General features: G+C 46.9%; 2 protein-coding genes across 2 annotated transcripts in view; one reads left to right on the top strand and one right to left on the bottom strand.

The window, feature by feature from the left end:
- Window positions 1-388: 388 nt before the first annotated feature.
- On the top strand, window positions 389-3,679 carry phox2a (paired like homeobox 2A). The gene is made up of 3 exons (XM_064972937.1): window positions 389-966; window positions 2,676-2,863; window positions 3,134-3,679. The coding sequence occupies exons 1-3, from the start codon at window positions 744-746 to the stop codon at window positions 3,617-3,619; spliced, it is 897 nt and encodes a 298-aa protein (XP_064829009.1). The 5' UTR covers window positions 389-743; the 3' UTR covers window positions 3,620-3,679.
- Window positions 3,680-11,911: 8,232 nt separating this feature from the next.
- LOC135546660 (phosphatidylinositol 3,4,5-trisphosphate 5-phosphatase 2A-like) overlaps window positions 11,912-18,429 on the bottom strand; it is a 66,281-nt gene continuing 59,763 nt past the window's right edge. Inside the window, exons 25-27 of the mRNA XM_064975258.1 lie at window positions 15,885-16,578; window positions 15,574-15,707; window positions 11,912-12,556 (exon numbers count right to left, since the gene is read on the bottom strand). Coding sequence (XP_064831330.1) covers window positions 12,457-12,556; window positions 15,574-15,707; window positions 15,885-16,578 — 928 coding nt within the window. The 3' untranslated portion in view covers window positions 11,912-12,456. The remainder of the gene's footprint in view (window positions 12,557-15,573; window positions 15,708-15,884; window positions 16,579-18,429) is intronic.

Here is an 18,429-nt window from a genome sequence, read left to right as displayed (position 1 = left end):
TTCCATGGGATCCACTGATTGAAACGCGTTTAGTTTGGTTCTGCAGTCAGACACTCTTGAGGTGGCGCATACACCCATACATAGGCTACCATTCTTACACGGAGAGAAAGGCTACATCTTGAACAACATCAAATAAAATATGTAATTCCAGAAATCAGAATCATATCAGGAGTTTATCTGGCATAAAGACGTCTGGCTGAGGGTTAACTTCGCGCGCATTAGTAATGCATGAGTAGTGGGAGGGGGCTGACCGTGCACGATGCCCCCCAATAGACTCTCGAGACATTGTCATGGAAAGAGACCACCGCCTCGTTATTGTCTCGCGGACTGCCAAGTTTATTATAAACACTGCGCGAGCTGGCCGGTGCGCTGTCATACTGAGCGCAAGGCGAGGTGGTCCGGAAGGGAGCGAGAGCGAAACTGACGTGGATGGAAGAGGAAGATACTGATACTGAGAGAGAAAAGAAAGAAAGAGATTTCAGGAATATTACTTTCAATGAAGAGAGAGCGACGTGAAGAAAGACATATATATGGTAAAATAACATCCTGCTTTGACTGAAAACAAGAAAACCAAATTGAGAGCGGGACTGAACTCGGGGACCTAAAGCTGGTCATTGGAGAAATTTGAAAAACGGAATTCATTCTGTGGTGTTTTTACAGCTTTAACCGTTTTAATTCCTCTCGAATCCGGAGAAGTACATTTCATCCAGCGCTCGCCCCAGACTTGTCATCCTCGCGCCTCCATGTATAAAATGGATTACTCCTACCTGAACTCATATGACTCGTGCATGGCGGCCATGGAGGCATCGGCCTACGCGGACTTCAGCTCGTGCAGTCAGGCCAGCTCGTTCCAGTACAACCCGATCCGGACCGGGTTCGGTGCCAACCCGGGATGCGCACCTCTGAGCACCGCTAGCTGCACACTGGGGTCCCTTCGGGAGCACCAGCCCACACCCTACTCCACAGGTAAGAGCGCGCAGAGAGCATGGGGAGAGGGTATAGTGGGGGCATGAGTTGGAGATTTGTCTCGCAAGAGTTGTTCACAGCGGTGTTTCATCTCCAGCTGTTGGCTATAGTTAAAGCGTCTGGTCTTATTTGAAATACTTGCGTAAAATGTCATTTTTGTTATTTGATTATACCAACTAGGCAAATCGAAGAAGGAAAGACATTTCATTTGATTAATGATAACTCCATTAATAGATATTATAAATATTCTGTTTCATATTATCATACCTCTTAATTTGAGGGTCTAATCTTTCGTTTTATGTTCGTTGGCATGGGGATAATTCAGTCAGTGTACAATTCGGTAGATGGCAAATATATCTGTATTATCAACTAATCCAATGTGTAATTTGTTTAGTGTATTGAATAGAACTTAGCCTATCATAAAACATACCCTTTCCTTTATCCATCATGTTCTATTTCATTCCTTATGTGGTCACGATTCGACTGCGCAATTCAAATGTTTATTTTTTGCTACCTTTCCATACATAAATTTCCAATTTTATAATTCATGTCGATATGATGGAATAGGAAAACTAGATTCTTTATTTATTTACAATTTTGCAGGATGAGAAAAAAATAAGCTTTACGTATCGGTTTCTTTGTTTTATCAACTTTTTCAAATGTTACCATGTACCTGCAATAAAGTTAGCTCAGATGTGCGAGTGCCTTTTCAATTTACAATTTTGCAAGATGAAATCTCTTGAGATGCACGACCTCGTTTTCATGTGTCCAAATGAAAAAAAAAGGAACAAACAATAGCTTACTTAGCAACAAGAATAATATGGTAACTACTGTCTTGTAGTAATAACAATTAAATAACAATTACGTTTTATAGTTACTAATAGGCCTACAACTAATAAAAACGAATTATCTTCAACAAATGGTTGAATAGTGCAGGCTGTGCCACCTTATTCGAAAAGCGCACACGTCCTGCTGCGCCTAAAACCTCATTATTGCACTGTTTATATTTATATGTGAATTACCTCTAACTTTCTGGATAAGCTAATGATTTTAAAACATATATGATTTTATTGTAGTTCTAATGAAGGCGCACTGACAGACCGTGGCGTTCGTTATGCACGCGCTCGCTCTTTCTGGGGGAAAAAAAAACACTTCTAAAATATCTGTATCTAATGATCCGGCTGCATGACACTTTTCATTTTTAAAATCAAATGAAATAATGAAACTGGAAGGTGGTTAGTCTATCACAACATTTTATTCGATGCCCTTGTTGATAGCCTATCAAATTCTGTTATTCCATGTTTAGCTTAGGCAAATTTGACCAAATTACAAATGACTTAATTTAGTATAATTTGTATAATTACAACTAGCTAATTGTATAAATGTAGTCATATATTTTGTACGATTGTTCCCTATCATAGACTAAACCAAAAGAAAACGTCAATAAAAAATAACTCTGAATAATAAATAATATAAATATGGGAACCACGATATTTCACCTCGGCCTACTGAGGCTATATTCCGTTAGTTGAATTGATCAAGTCAGTTAAAACGTGTATTGTAGAGGGAAAAACATCTTCAGCCTCAAGCTATAGTCTATAGCCTACGAGGTCAGACAAAGGCAACTCCATAACATAGCCTATAGAAAAACGCCTACAATAAAACAGAGCATCACTAATTGGTTTTATTGTGATTGGTTGGCTCCGCAGTTCCATATAAATTCTTCTCCGACCCATCGGGTTTAAACGAGAAGCGGAAACAGCGGCGCATAAGGACCACCTTCACGAGCTCACAGCTGAAGGAGCTGGAGCGCGTGTTCGCGGAGACCCACTATCCCGACATCTACACGCGCGAGGAGCTTGCGCTCAAGATCGACCTTACAGAGGCGCGGGTGCAGGTGAGTCCAGGGTTCTAATGAAAAACACAAATTCACAATAGATAAAACATTTTCATCCATGTATGGGTTACACCATCATGTTTATTTTGTTAATGCAGTCAGTTATTGTCGAAATGATTGTTATCTACCAAATTGTAATCTACACATCCTTCACGAGTATATTTTAGAGATAGTATGTATTTTTAAGTGTATTTATTTTGTTGCCTTTTTCTTTTGGTTGTATTTTTAGACGTTTGAATGAGACTAAACTTTATTGTCCGTCTGTGTCAGGTGTGGTTCCAGAACCGGCGGGCTAAGTTCCGTAAGGTGGAGCGTGCGGCCAACTCTAAATCTGGTAACGGGACCGGGGGCCCAGGAGGGAACAATGGCAATGCTGGGGGGAAAAAGGGCGAGCCCAGATCTTCCTCAGATGATGACGAATCAAAAGAGTCCACCTGCAGTCCCACCCCTGACAGCACCGCCTCACTGCCTGGCTCAGCCAATGGGAACATGGGTAGCCCTGCCAGCCTCAGCCCCAGCCCCGCCCCTGCTAATGGTGGCTACGCCAACACCTCCAGCTCCCCTGTTCTACAGGGTCTCAAACCCCCTGGCTGGCCCAGCCTAGGCCCCGCCCACCCAGGAATGGCCCAACCCGCAGCCCAGGCTCCAGAGCTGCTGAAGGCGTGGCAGCCTGCAGACAGTATGACAGGGCCTTTCGCTGGCGTGCTCTCCTCCTTCCACCGGAAACCCAATGCTCTCAAGACTAACCTGTACTAGAGACAAGGAGCACAGATCTCTAGTATAATTACTGTATATCTCTACAGACTAACCTGTACTAGAGACCTGTACTAGAGACAAGGAGCAGAGATCTCTAGTATAATTACTGTATATCTATACAGACTAACCTGTACTAGAGACAAGGAGCAGAGATCTCTAGTATAATTACTGTATATCTATACAGACTAACCTGTACTAGAGACAAGGAGCAGAGATCTCTACAGTATAATTACTGTATATCTATACAGACTAGAGACAAGGAGCAGAACCTGTACTAGAGACAAGTACTAGAGACACAGATCTCTAGTATAATTACTGTATATCTATACAGACTAACCTGTACTAGAGACAAGGAGCAGAGATCTCTAGTATAATTACTGTATATCTCTACAGACTAACCTGTACTAGAGACAAGGAGCAGAGATCTCTAGTATAATTACTGTATATCTCTACAGACTAACCTGTACTAGAGACAAGGAGCAGAGATCTCTAGTATATCTATACAGACTAACCTGTACTAGAGACAAGGAGCAGAGATCTCTAGTATAATTACTGTATATCTATACAGACTAACCTGTACTAGAGACAAGGAGCAGAGATCTCTAGTATAACTGCTGTATATCTATACTCTCCTTCCCCCTCTATCTACTGCCCCCTGGAGTGGGACTATCCATTTCATTTATTATTACCCAGACTCTCGAAGTGACAGTTGTAGTTTGTGAATGTGTGTTTGTGTTGAAGTGTGTGTAACATGCATCTCATACGGGGTGTGTCAGTTGTTCTGTATGTTCTCACTCCAACAAATCCCCCCCCCCCCAACACACACACACACTATACACAGTCCAAAAGGCATTAGCAGACATTGTGCACTTAGTAACAGTAGTTCCTAGTCCCTGTACCTCCTAATTAGTGACAGTAGCTCCTAGTCCCTGTACCTCCTGATTAGTGACAGTAGCTCCTAGTCCCTGTACCTCCTGATTAGTGACAGTAGCTCCTAGTCCCTGTACCTCCTGATTAGTGACAGTAGCTCCTAGTCCCTGTACCTCCTGATTAGTGACAGTAGCTCCTAGTCCCTGTACCTCCTGATTAGTGACAGTAGCTCCTAGTCCCTGTACCTCCTGATTAGTGACAGTACCTCCTGATTAGTGACTAGCTCCTAGTCCCTGTACCTCCTGATTAGTGACAGTAGCTCCTAGTCCCTGTACCTCCTGATTAGTGACAGTAGCTCTGATTAGTGACTAGTCCCTGTACCTCCTGATTAGTGACAGTAGCTCCTAGTCCCTGTACCTCCTGATTAGTGACAGTAGCTCCTAGTCCCTGTACCTCCTGATTAGTGACAGTAGCTCCTAGTCCCTGTACCTCCTGATTAGTGACAGTAGCTCCTAGTCCCTGTACCTCCTGATTAGTGACAGTAGCTCCTAGTCCCTGTACCTCCTGATTAGTGACAGTAGCTCCTAGTCCCTGTACCTCCTGATTAGTGACAGTAGCTCCTAGTCCCTGTACCTCCTGATTAGTGACAGTAGCTCCTAGTCCCTGTACCTCCTGATTAGTGACAGTAGCTCCTAGTCCCTGTACCTCCTGATTAGTGACAGTAGCTCCTAGTCCCTGTACCTCCTGATTAGTGACAGTAGCTCCTAGTCCCTGTACCTCCTGATTAGTGACAGTAGCTCCTAGTCCCTGTACCTCCTGATTAGTGACAGTAGCTCCTAGTCCCTGTACCTCCTGATTAGTGACAGTATTAGTGACAGTAGCTCCTAGTCCCTGTACCTCCTGATTAGTGACAGTAGCTCCTAGTCCCTGTACCTCCTGATTAGTGACAGTAGCTCCTAGTCCCTGTACCTCCTGATTAGTGACAGTAGAGTCCCTGTACCTCCTGATTAGTGACAGTAGCTCCTAGTCCCTGTACCTCCTGATTAGTGACAGTAGCTCCTAGTCCCTGTACCTCCTGATTAGTATGTTAACCAGGCAGGCTGAAGGTAAACAGTCAGTCTTCCTGGAGAGAATCAGGGGGACAAGGCCCAAACTCTTAACAGCAAGCACATCCCCTCTGGAGAGGGGACCCCCAACTCCCTCTGTACTGGAGAGGGGACACCCAAATACAACTATCCCCCTGAAGGCCAGACCAGATTCCCTCTCACATCCTCACTACACCCTTGCCAGTGAACCCCAAACTCCTACTGTCAGACAACCCCCACCCCTCCCCTCTGATCCCCATTTCCACCAGACTACCAGCTCAAACATCTCATAGCAATGTTCCCTGACTGACTGGCTGGCTGACTGGGGGAAGGGAGGTAGAGGTTTAACGGTTGTGTTTTGAGATTCAGGTCAGCATTGTTGGACATTCTCTGACTGCAGCTTGAACACTAGTAGACCAGTAGTCGACCGTACTTACTGCATGAAACACACGTCTAATGGTCTGTGACATGACTCCTCCTGTCTCCATCTCCCAGTCTCCCTGTCTCCCTCTCCCCCTCCGTCTCCCTCTCCCCGTCTCCCTCTCCCCCTCTGGTACTATAGAGACGGTACTCAAGACAACTTTACTGGAAAGCAGTTATTTATGGATGAGAAAATAATGGAATAACAATGTTTTTTTGTGACCAAAACCAGTATGTCTTTTTAAAAATGGACAGATATTGAAATGTTGTATTTGAAAATGATTTGTAAATAGTAATATATTAGTTATAGTCTAGTGTTTTTTTCCCACGTTACTCTGAGGAGTTGTTCATTACAGAGCATGTCTCAGCTCACTGCCCATCCTGTCTACATAAGGGCAAAGGGAAGGCTTATAGCAACTGTATGAAGGGTTATAGAGGTTGTGTGAAGGGTTATAGCACTACTGTAATATTCTGTCAAATAAATCTACCCTATAAAAACATTGCTCAAATGAACAAGATGTGGTGTTGTGTGTGACCATCTGTGAGCATTGGGAGGAGGGGCTAAAGGATCATATCACTCTTCGCTGCACTCACAGTTTCTTCTCCTCCTCAAATAACCTCTGTCAAGGTCTCACTCACATAGCTCCTTCTCCTCCTCAAATAACCTCTGTCAAGGTCTCACTCACATAGCTCCTTCTCCTCCTCAAATAACCTCTGTCAAGGTCTCACTCACATAGCTCCTTCTCCTCCTCAAATAACCTCTGTCAAGGTCTCACTCACATAGCTCCTTCTCCTCCTCAAATAACCTCCGTCAAGGTCTCACTCACATAGCTCCTTCTCCTCAAATACCTCCGTCTTGGTCTCACTCACATAGCTCCTTCTCCTCCTCAAATAACCTCCGTCAAGGTCTCACTCACATAGCTCCTTCTCCTCCTCAAATAACCTCCGTCAAGATCTCACTCACATAGCTCCTTCTCCTCCTCAAATAACCTCCGTCAAGGTCTCACTCACATAGCTCCTTCTCCTCAAATAACCTCTGTCAAGGTCTCACTCACATAGCTCCTTCTCCTCAAATAACCTCTGTCAAGGTCTCACTCACATAGCTCCTTCTCCTCCTCAAATAACCTCCGTCAAGGTCTCACTCACATAGCTCCTTCTCCTCCTCAAATAACCTCTGTCTTGGTCTCACTCACATAGCTCCTTCTCCTCCTCAAATAACCTCCGTCAAGGTCTCACTCACATAGCTCCTTCTCCTCCTCAAATAACCTCTGTCAAGGTCTCACTCACATAGCTCCTTCTCCTCCTCAAATAACCTCCGTCAAGGTCTCACTCACATAGCTCCTTCTCCTCCTCAAATAACCTCCATCAAGGTCTCACTCACATAGCTCCTTCTCCTCAAATAACCTCTGTCTTGGTCTCACTCACATAGCTCCTTCTCCTCCTCAAATAACCTCTGTCAAGGTCTCACTCACATAGCTCCTTCTCCTCCTCAAATAACCTCCGTCAAGGTCTCACTCACATAGCTCCTTCTCCTCCTCAAATAACCTCTGTCAAGGTCTCACTCACACACACACACACACACAGAAAAGGGAGTCACAGTAGCCAGTCTTCTAGTCTCAGCACCAATAACAGAAAGAAAGTGTACAAATATACTGATCCCCTGTGTCAAAACTGAAGCTCCCAAAAGCCTGGGATGGTGAAATCAGCCTTCATTGAGCCCTCATAGTAAACTGTAGGAGACAACAGAACAAGATGTCATCACCATTGACTAGTCAGTATTAATTCACCACAGAGGACTACAGTCAGTTATTTTTAAGAGCGTGCTGTATGTTGTATTAAACAATACAAGGCATTTTCTATTTTACTCATAGTTCTTCCTTGTCCCCTTGTAGGTATTTCCATTTATCACATACAGTGGGGCAAAAAAGTATTTAGTCAGCCACCAATTGTGCAAGTTCTCCCAATTAAAAAGATGAGGCCTGTAAGTTTTATCATAGGTACACTTCAACTATGACAGACAAAATGAGAAAAAAATCCAGAAAATCACATAGAATTTTTTATGAATTTATTTGCAAATTATGGTGGAAAATAAGTATTTGGTTCCCCTACAAACAAGCAAGATTTCTGGCTCTCACAGACCTGTAACTTCTTCTTTAAGAGGCTCCTCTGTCCTCCACTCGTTACCTGTATTAATGGCACCTGTTTGAACTTGTTATCAGTATAAAAGACACCTGTCCACAACCTCCTCAAACAGTCACACTCCAAACTCCACTATGGCCAAGACCAAAGAGCTGTCAAAGGACACCAGAAACAAAATTGTAGACCTGCACCAGACTGGGAAGACAGAATCTGCAATAGGTAAGCAGGTTGGTTTGAAGAAATCAACTGTGGCAGCAATTATTAGGAAATGGAAGACATACAAGACCACTGATAATCTCCCTCGATCTGGGGCTCCACGCAAGATCTCACTCCGTGGGGTCAAAATGATCACAAGAACGGTGAGCAAAAATCCCAGAACCACACAGGGGGACCTAGTGAAGCTGGGACCAAAGTAACAAAGCCTACCATCAGTAACACACTACGCCGCCAGGGACTCAAATCCTGCAGTGCCAGACATGTCCCCCTGCTTAAGCCAGTACATGTCCAGGCCCATCTGAAGTTTGCTAGAGAGCATTTGGATGATCCAGAAGAAGATTAGGAGAATGTCATATGGTCAGATGAAACCAAAATATAACTTTTTGGTAAAAACTCAACTCGTCGTGTTTGGAGGACAAAGAATGCTGAGTTGCATCCAAAGAACACCATACCTACTGTGAAGCATGGGGGTGGAAACATCATTCTTTGGGGCTGTTTTTCTGCAAAGGGACCAGGACGACTGATCCGTGTAAAGGAAAGAATGAATGGGGCCATGTATCGTGAGATTTTGAGTGAAAACCTTCCATCAGCAAGGGCATTGAAGATGAAATGTGGCTGGGTCTTTCAGCATGAAAATGATCCCAAACACACCGCCCGGGCAACGAAGGAGTGGCTTCGTAAGAAGCATTTCAAGGTCCTGGAGTGGCCTAGCCAGTCTCCAGATGTCAACCCCATAGAAAATCTTTGGAGGGAGTTGAAAGTCCGTGTTGCCCAGCAACAGCCCCAAAACATCACTGCTCTAGAGGAGATCTGCATGGAGGAATGGGCCAAAATACCAGCAACAGTGTGTGAAAACCTTGTGAAGACTTACAGAAAACGTTTGACCTCTGTCATTACCAACAAAGGGTATATAACAAAGTATTGAGATAAACTTTTGTTATTGACCAAATACTTATTTTCCACCATAATTTGCAAATAAATTAATTAAAAATCCTACAATGTGATTTTCTGGATTTTTTTCTTCTCATTTTGTCTGTTTTAGTTGAAGTGTACCTATGATGAAAATTACAGGCCTCTCTCATATTTGTAAGTGGGAGAACTTGCACAATCGGTGGCTGACTCAATACTTTTTTTGCCCCACTGTAAATGTAGTCAGTTACGGTGCCAAGAGAAACAAACAGTGTTGATGGATTAAATATTAGCTTTTTATTTGCTGAAAAAAACAACGATAACAACAGATCAATGGTTACACTGTTACAACCAGAGAAAGACCAGACTGGAGCTCGAAACAGACAATCTTTACAGGAAATAACCTAGAGAGAATAACAGGAGAACAGTGTTATGGCAAGGTGGAGTTGGCAGGGCTGTGTAGAGCTTGACGAGGGGGAGGACGTATCAACACTCTCATAAGGAAAGAATCTAACTTGGCATCAAAGTCACTGGGGGTGTAGAATGAACTGGGGGTCATTGGAGAAGAGAAAGGACTGGGGGTCATTGGAGAAGAGAAAGGGAGAAGGGACTGGGGGTCATTGGAGAGGAGAAAGGACTGGGGGTCATTGGAGAGGAGAAAGGGAGAAGGAACTGGGGGTCATTGGAGAGGAGAAAGGGAGAAGGCACTGGGGGTCATTGGAGAGGAGAAAGGGAGAAGGCACTGGGGGTCATTGGAGAGGAGAAAGGACTGGGGGTCATTGGAGAGGAGAAAGGGAGAAGGGACTGGGGGTCATTGGAGAGGAGAAAGGGAGAAGGAACTGGGGGTCATTGGAGAGGAGAAAGGGAGAATGAACTGGGGGTCATTGGAGAGGAGAAAGGACTGGGGGTCATTGGAGAGGAGAAAGGGAGAAGGCACTGGGGGTCATTGGAGAGGAGAAAGGGAGAAGGAATTGGGGGTCATTGGAGAGGAGAAAGGACTGGGGGTCATTGGAGAGGAGAAAGGGAGAAGGGACTGGGGGTCATTGGAGAAGAGAAAGGGAGAAGGGACTGGGGGTCATTGGAGAGGAGAAAGGACTGGGGGTCATTGGAGAGGAGAAAGGACTGGGGGTCATTGGAGAGGAGAAAGGGAGAAGGGACTGGGGGTCATTGGAGAGGAGAAAGGGAGAAGGCACTGGGGGTCATTGGAGAGGAGAAAGGGAGAAGGAATTGGGGGTCATTGGAGAGGAGAAAGGACTGGGGGTCATTGGAGAGGAGAAAGGGAGAAGGCACTGGGGGTCATTGGAGAGGAGAAAGGGAGAAGGAACTGGGGGTCATTGGAGAGGAGAAAGGACTGGGGGTCATTGGAGAGGAGAAAGGGAGAAGGAACTGGGGGTCATTGGAGAGGAGAAAGGGAGAAGGAATTGGGGGTCATTGGAGAGGAGAAAGGGAGAAGGAATTGGGGGTCATTGGAGAGGAGAAAGGACTGGGGGTCATTGGAGAGGAGAAAGGGAGAAGGCACTGGGGGTCATTGGAGAGGAGAAAGGGAGAAGGAACTGGGGGTCATTGGAGAGGAGAAAGGACTGGGGGTCATTGGAGAGGAGAAAGGGAGAAGGAACTGGGGGTCATTGGAGAAGAGAAAGGGAGAAGGCACTGGGGGTATAGGAGAAGGGATGGGAGAGGGGGTATAGGAGAAGGGATGGGAGGGGGGGTATAGGAGACGGGATGGGAGAGGGGGGTATAGGAACGGGATGGGAGAGGGGGGGTATAGGAGAAGGGATGGGAGAGGGGGGTATAGGAGACGGGATGGGAGAGGGGGGTATAGGAGAAGGGATGGGAGAGGGGGGTATAGGAGAAGGGATGGGAGAGGGGGTATAGTAGAAGGGATGGGAGAGGGGGTATAGGAGAAGGGATGGGAGAGGGGGGTATAGGAGAAGGGATGGGAGAGGGGGGTATAGGAGAAGGGATGGGAGAGGGGGAGTATAGTAGAAGGGATGGGAGAGGGGGTATAGGAGAAGGGATGGGAGAGGGGGGTATAGGAGAAGGGATGGGAGAGGGGGTATAGGAGAAGGGATGGGAGAGGGGAGGGTATAGGAGAAGGGATGGGAGAGGGGGGGTATAGGAGAAGGGATGGGAGAGGGGGGGTATAGGAGAAGGGATGGGAGAGGGGGGGTATAGGAGATGGGATGGACCACTATGCTGTAGGGCTAAAGGTGATAACAGCTTAACAAGACATTCACTCACATTTCTCCTGTTTCCTCTCATTGTGCAACACAGTCATTTCTTTTTTTTTACAACAGTCAAATAACATCAACATATACATTTATATAAAACAAATTCATGAATGTTAATGTATAAATGTTAAAAACAGTCCTTTATATCACTTGGTGTCTCTTCAGTTTCTTACCTGTGGTCCTACTGAGGTTGCCAGGACAACAGCACCACCATGTGGTGAAAAGAACAACCAGCAGCGTGTGATGTGTGGCAGTGTTTCTCAGTAAGGATCCTGGGGACCCACTGTGTTTAGGCTGGCTCAGCATCAATTAAACACTAATTAGTACATGGACAACTGCATGCCGGGCCTGCAGTTTGTGCTACTGAAAGGGGCCTTGGAGCCAAGCACGGCTCAACAAAAGGTTCAGTCAAACAGTGCTGGTGCGGTTCGCTACATTCCCTTTATCTCAAAAACATAAAACACACAACAACAAAACAACACTGAACCAATGAACAAATAGTCATTAATAATCATATTCATGAGCGGAATAAAAACAATAACAAACTCAGTTCTACCAAGCTGTTTTTCTAGCTGAGGCAAGCCCGAAGAAGTCGCAGCCTGATGATGTCACTGAATGTCTACTATGTCCCAGGAGCAGAATGGTTTCTCAGGATGAGGGAAGGGGGCGGGGTGAGAGGAAAGGGGCGGGGTGAGAGGAAAGGGGTCTGTTATGCAGGTGGCAGGGTAGAGGTCCATGTTTTGATTCTTAACAAAGGACTGAAATGTTTCTACTGTTTAAATAAGGCTGGCTAACACAACAGCCACAGCTACATTAACATAAAGACACTTACACAGTACAATACATCTAAAAAAGGACGTTCGAAAAATCTGTTGGTCAACAGAAAGTATAATGGAGTGCAATTTCTCTCAGAAGGCACAGTCTGGCATGGATTAGCACGTCTCAGCTCAGCATGGACCGGTTCAGCTCACTTCTGCTGCTTCTGCTGTCTCAGGCTCTCCAGCAGAATCCTCTTGTGGGCGGGGTCTAGAATGCCTGCTTCCTCTAGGTCCTCCTCTGTGATGTCACTGAGGAGGAACATGATTGGATGAGATTCATGAAGTGACGTGTTTCATGATTGACTGTGTGTGTTTCTCAAAAAGCATACTACCGTACTCCGAGCACGCAAATTGCAGCACGGGAGGGTCGGAGTGTGAGTCCAAATCAAAGTATCTGAAACGGAGCTCGGAGGACACTTCTCAAATGCGATCTCTGCTTGTAAATATTTTGATGCAAGCTTCAACGGAAAGTACGTGAAATATGGAGCAACCACGTAATCAATTATGCAAATTTTCGCGAAATCAATGGCGTCCATTATTTGAGCTGAAGTGAGAGAAAATACACTCCGACTTCGGAATCAAATGTTGCCTATTCACATCTCATAAGCTTGACTACAATATTTTATCTTGATACCTTAATAAATACATGCTGTTAATTTTGGTATGGTTACCTGCTTACAATGCCCACTGTAGTGTGCGTAGGTTGTAAGCCCATAGTAAGTCAATAGAGCTAACTGGCTAGCTACTACTGTTAGTTAGCCAGATAGTCACACATCATTGTTAGCTTGCTACCCATAAAGAACTGACATCTACCTTGGATAATGTTCGTGTTAGGTCATTTGCCTGTTATACTATCTGGTTAGCGATATTAATACGATTCACATATAGCTAGCTGATAGTTATGAAGTAAATCGTTTGCTTTGTGTACATATTGTTTCATCTCTATTGCCTCTGTCCTGCAGGAAGGTTCAGTGAATGGGTAAGTCCGTAGTAGCTAGCTAGCCATGAAGACTTGCTAAGTAGCTACCAATAAAGAATTGACATCTATGGTACCTTACATTACATTTGTTTTATAGTCATTTATGCCTGTTTAACTAGCTAGCTGGCTATCTAGATTACAACGATTCACATACAGTGGCTTGCAAATCATCCCCCTCAGCGTTTTCTCTATTTAGTTGCATTACAACCTGTAATTTGAATGAATTTTTATTTCCATTCCATGTCATGAACATACACAAAATAGTCGAAATTGGTGAAGTGATAAAAATAACTTGTTAAAATAACCCCCGACCCCCCCCCCATAAAATGGTAAAGTGGTGTGTGCATATGTATTCACACCCTTTGCTATGAAGCCCCTAAATAAGATCTGGTGCAACCAATTACCTTCAGAAGTCACATAATTAGTTAGATTGAACACATGCCGACTTTACGTGTCACATGATCTCAGTAGTCTGCAACACCACTAAGCAAGCGGCACCATGAAGACCAAGGAGCTCTACAAACAGGTCAGGGACAAAGTTGTGGAGAAGTACAGATCAGGGTTGGGTTATAAACAAAATATCAGAAACTTTGAACATCCAACAGAGCGCCATTATATCCGTTATAAAAAAATGAAAGAATATGGCATCACAACAAACCTGCCAAGAGAGGGCCACCCATCAAATCCACTAGACCAGGCAAGTAGGGCATTTATCAGAGAGGCAACAAAGAGACCAAAGACAACCCTGAAGGAGCTGCAAAGCTCCACAGCGGAGATTGGAGTATCTGTCCATAGGACCACTTTATGCCGTACACTCCACAGAGCTGGGCTTTACAGAAGAGTGACCAGAAGAAAGCCATTGCTTAAAGAAATAAAATAAGAAAACACGTTTGGTGTTCGCCAAAAGGCATGTGGGAAACTCCCCAATCATATGGAAGAAGGTACTCTGGTCAGATGAGACTAAAATTGACCTTTTTGGCCATCAAGGAAAACACTACGTCTGGCACAATCCCAACACCTCTCATCACCCCGAGAACACCATCCCCACAGTGAAGCACGGTGGTGGCAGCATCATGCTGTGGGGATGTTTTTCATCGGCAGGGACTGGGAAACTGGTCAGAATTGAAGGAATGATGGATGGCGCTAAATACAGGGAAATTCTTGAGGGAAACCTGTTTCAGTCTTCCAGAGATTTGCGACTGGGACGGAGGTTCACCTTCCAGCAGGACAATGTCCCTAAGCATACTGCTAAAGCAACACACGAGTGGTTGGAATGGCCTAGTCCATGCACGCTCAAATTCAGGGTTTTTTGTGTCTTATTTCTTGCTTGTTTCACAATTAAAAAATATTTTGCATCTTCAAAGTGTTAGGCATGTTGTGTAAATCAAATGATACAAAAATCTATTTTAATTCCAAGTTGTACGGCAGCAAAATAGGAAAAATGCCAAGGGGGGTGAATACTTTTGCAAGCCACTGTATATCTAGCTGATAATTATGAAGTAAAACGTTTGCTTTGTGTATATCTTGTTTGGCCCATTGTCGTCATTGTCCTGGCTGGAAGAAGGTTCAGTGAATGGTGATGTGCCGTGTGAGGTAACACAGTAAGGGTGGTGTGAGTGCTTTAATGTGTTCTCCACACTCTTGTCCTCACAAGAATGGACTCAAGAGAACCTCCTCGGAGAATGCACTTGGAGCATGAGAGTGTGGAGCAGGGTAGTATGCATGAGAGTGTGGAGCAGGGTAGTATGCATGAGAGTGTGGAGCACGGTAGTATGCATGAGAGTGTGGAGCACGGTAGTATGCATGAGAGTGTGGAGCACGGTAGTATGCATGAGAGTGTGGAGCACGGTAGTATGCATGAGAGTGTGGAGCACGTTAGTATGCATGAGAGTGTGGAGCACGGTAGTATACATGAGAGTGTGGAGCACGGTAGTATGCATGAGAGTGTGGAGCACGGTAGTATGCATGAGAGTGTGGAGCACGGTAGTATGCATGAGAGTGTGGAGCACGGTAGTATGCATGAGAGTGTGGAGCACGGTAGTATGCATGAGAGTGTGGAGCACGGTAGTATGCATGAGAGTGTGGAGCACGGTAGTATGCATGAGAGTGTGGAGCACGGTAGTATGCATGAGAGTGTGGAGCACGGTAGTATGCATGAGAGTGTGGAGCACGGTAGTATGCATGAGAGTGTGGAGCACGGTAGTATGCATGAGAGTGTGGAGCACGGTAGTATGCATGAGAGTGTGGAGCACGGTAGCATATGGAGAAACACCCTGTGTGTGAGTACCTGAGGAACTCCAGGTCGTCCCATCCGTTGTGTAGCAGACCTTCCTCATAGCGCTCCAGCCCTAATCTCTGTAGCCACTCTCCCACAGACGACTCCCCCACGGAGAGAGACGAGCTACTGCTTCCCCACAGTGCCTACACACACACAGACAGACAGACAGACAGACAGACAGACACTTTAACACTGGAGAAGCTTTTCATTAATATATCATAATAACCTAACAACAACATGAGCACTTCTGCTTGCCTTTAAGTCATAGTCCTCCCTCCCTCCCTCCCTCCCTCCCTCCCTCCCTCCCACCAAAATCTCACTTCCTCTGGTAGGTCTTCAGCGATGCTCTCTGTGATGGGGGCTCGGGGAGGGAAGGTGCGACAGGCGTCCCCCAACCCCTGGCCTCTGAGGTGGGGGGGTGCAGAGGGGGCACAGGGAGGAGGGGGGTACTCGCTCTCACTCAGTGTCTTCGCCATCTGCAGCACCGAACATGACTGGTCGTCCAGCCCCCCGGGCCCTGCCCTCCTAAAGTCCTCCCCCAGGACGAAGGTAGGACTGGAATTGGCTGCAGGGATCTTCACCTCGGCCAGGTCGGGGTACAGGGGGCGTGGTTTGGAGAAGGGGGAGTCAGCCATCTCCAGTGCTCCTTTAGGGAGGGGGGGAGGGGGGAAGTCAGGAGGAGGACGGTTCAGTGTGCCTCCCGCTCCTCCACCTGACACCACCCCCACCACTGCAATCCCATCATCCTCCGAGGACCCCTCCTCACTGATGGGCCGGACAGGGTGTCCAGCCGTGTGCCTGCGGGGGTGGGAGGACCCTGAGGAGGGCCTCCCCTTGCCCCCTCCAGACAGGAGTGCCTTACCGGCTGGGGGGGAGCAGGGGGAGGGGAGGAGCTCCGAGGACAGGGTGGCAGCTGATTGGTTAGGAACGCCTTCCAGGATGTAGTAGGCGGGATTATTGTAGCTGTTGTTTTTACAGGTGGAGGGGTCTCCCTCTGCAGAGTCCTGCTTCGCCCTGGAACACACACAGCAGGAGCCTTAGGTCTGTGTGTCCGTGTGTGTCTGTCTGCCCGTCTGTCTGTCGTCTGCGTCTGTCTGTCTGCGTCTGTCTGTCTGCCCGTCTGTCTGTCAGCGTCTGTCTGTCTGCGTCTGTCTGTCTGCGTCTGTCTGTCTGCGTCTGTCTGTCTGCGTCTGTCTGTGTCTGTCTGTCTGCGTCTGTCTGTGTCTGTCTGTCTGTGTCTGTCTGTCTGCGTCTGTCTGTGTCTGTCTGTCTGTGTGTCTCTGTCTGTCTGTCTGTGTGTTTCTGTCTGTCTCTGTCTGTGTGTCTCTGTCTGTCTCTGTCTGTGTGTCTCTGTCTGTGTCTGTCTGTCTGTGTGTGTGTCTATGTCTGTCTGTCTGTGTTTGTGTCTATGTCTGTCTGTCTGTGTTTGTGTCTCTGTCTGTCTGTCTGTGTTTGTGTCTCTGTCTGTGCGTCTGTGTGTCTCTGTCTGTGCGTCTGTGTGTGTCTGTCTGTGCGTCTGTGTGTCTCTGTCTGTGCGTCTGTGTGTCTCTGTCTGTGCGTCTGTGTGTCTCTGTCTGTGCGTCTGTGTGTCTCTGTCTGTGCGTCTGTGTGTCTCTGTCTGTGCGTCTGTGTGTCTCTGTCTGTGCGTCTGTGTGTCTCTTGTCTGTGCGTCTGTGTGTCTCTGTCTGTGCGTCTGTGTGTCTCTGTCTGTGCGTCTGTGTGTCTCTGTCTGTGCGTCTGTGTGTCTCTGTCTGTGCGTCTGTGTGTCTCTGTCTGTGCGTCTGTGTGTCTCTGTCTGTGCGTCTGTCTGTGCGTCTGTGTGTCTCTGTCTGTGGGTCTGTGTGTCTCTGTCTGTGCGTCTGTGTGTCTCTGTCTGTGCGTCTGTGTGTCTCTGTCTGTGCGTCTCTGTCTGTTCGTCTGTGTGTCTCTGTCTGTGCGTCTGTGTGTCTCTGTCTGTGCGTCTGTGTGTCTCTGTCTGTGCGTCTGTGTGTCTCTGTCTGTGCGTCTCTGTCTGTGCGTCTCTGTCTGTGCGTCTGTGCGTCTCTGTCTGTGTGTCTCTGTCTGTGCGTCTCTGTCTGTGCGTCTCTGTCTGTGCGTCTCTGTCTGTGCGTCTGTGCGTCTCTGTCTGTGTGTCTGTGCGTCTCTGTCTGTGTGTCTCTGTCTGTGCGTCTGTGCGTCTCTGTCTGTGCGTCTCTGTCTGTGCGTCTGTGCGTCTCTGTCTGTGCGTCTGTGCGTCTCTGTCTGTGCGTTTGTGCGTCTCTGTCTGTGCGTCTCTGTCTGTGCGTCTCTGTCTGTGCGTCTGTGCGTCTCTGTCTGTGCGTCTCTGTCTGTGCGTCTGTGTGTCTCTGTCTGTGCGTCTGTGCGTCTCTGTCTGTGCGTCTGTGCGTCTCTGTCTGTGCGTCTGTGCGTCTCTGTCTGTGCGTCTGTGCGTCTCTGTCTGTGCGTCTGTGCGTCTCTGTCTGTGCGTCTGTGCGTCTCTGTCTGTGCGTCTCTGTCTGTGCGTCTGTGCGTCTCTGTCTGTGCGTCTGTGCGTCTCTGTCTGTGCGTCTGTGCGTCTCTGTCTGTGCGTCTGTGCGTCTCTGTCTGTGCGTCTGTGCGTCTCTGTCTGTGCGTCTGTGCGTCTCTGTCTGTGCGTCTCTGTCTGTGCGTCTCTGTCTGTGCGTCTCTGTCTGTGCGTCTCTGTCTGTGCGTCTCTGTCTGTGCGTCTCTGTCTGTGCGTCTCTGTCTGTGCGTCTGTGCGTCTCTGTCTGTGCGTCTCTGTCTGTGTGTCTCTGTCTGTGCGTCTGTGCGTCTCTGTCTGTGCGTCTGTGCGTCTCCGTCTGTGCGTCTCTGTCTGTGCGTCTGTGCGTCTCTGTCTGTGCGTCT

The sequence above is a fragment of the Oncorhynchus masou genome, chromosome 9 (genome assembly GCF_036934945.1).
Source record: "Oncorhynchus masou masou isolate Uvic2021 chromosome 9, UVic_Omas_1.1, whole genome shotgun sequence".
NCBI classification, from domain to species: Eukaryota; Metazoa; Chordata; class Actinopteri; order Salmoniformes; family Salmonidae; genus Oncorhynchus; species Oncorhynchus masou.
Note: the sequence above shows the minus strand (reverse complement) of the source record. Positions and strands in the feature narration are given on the sequence as shown.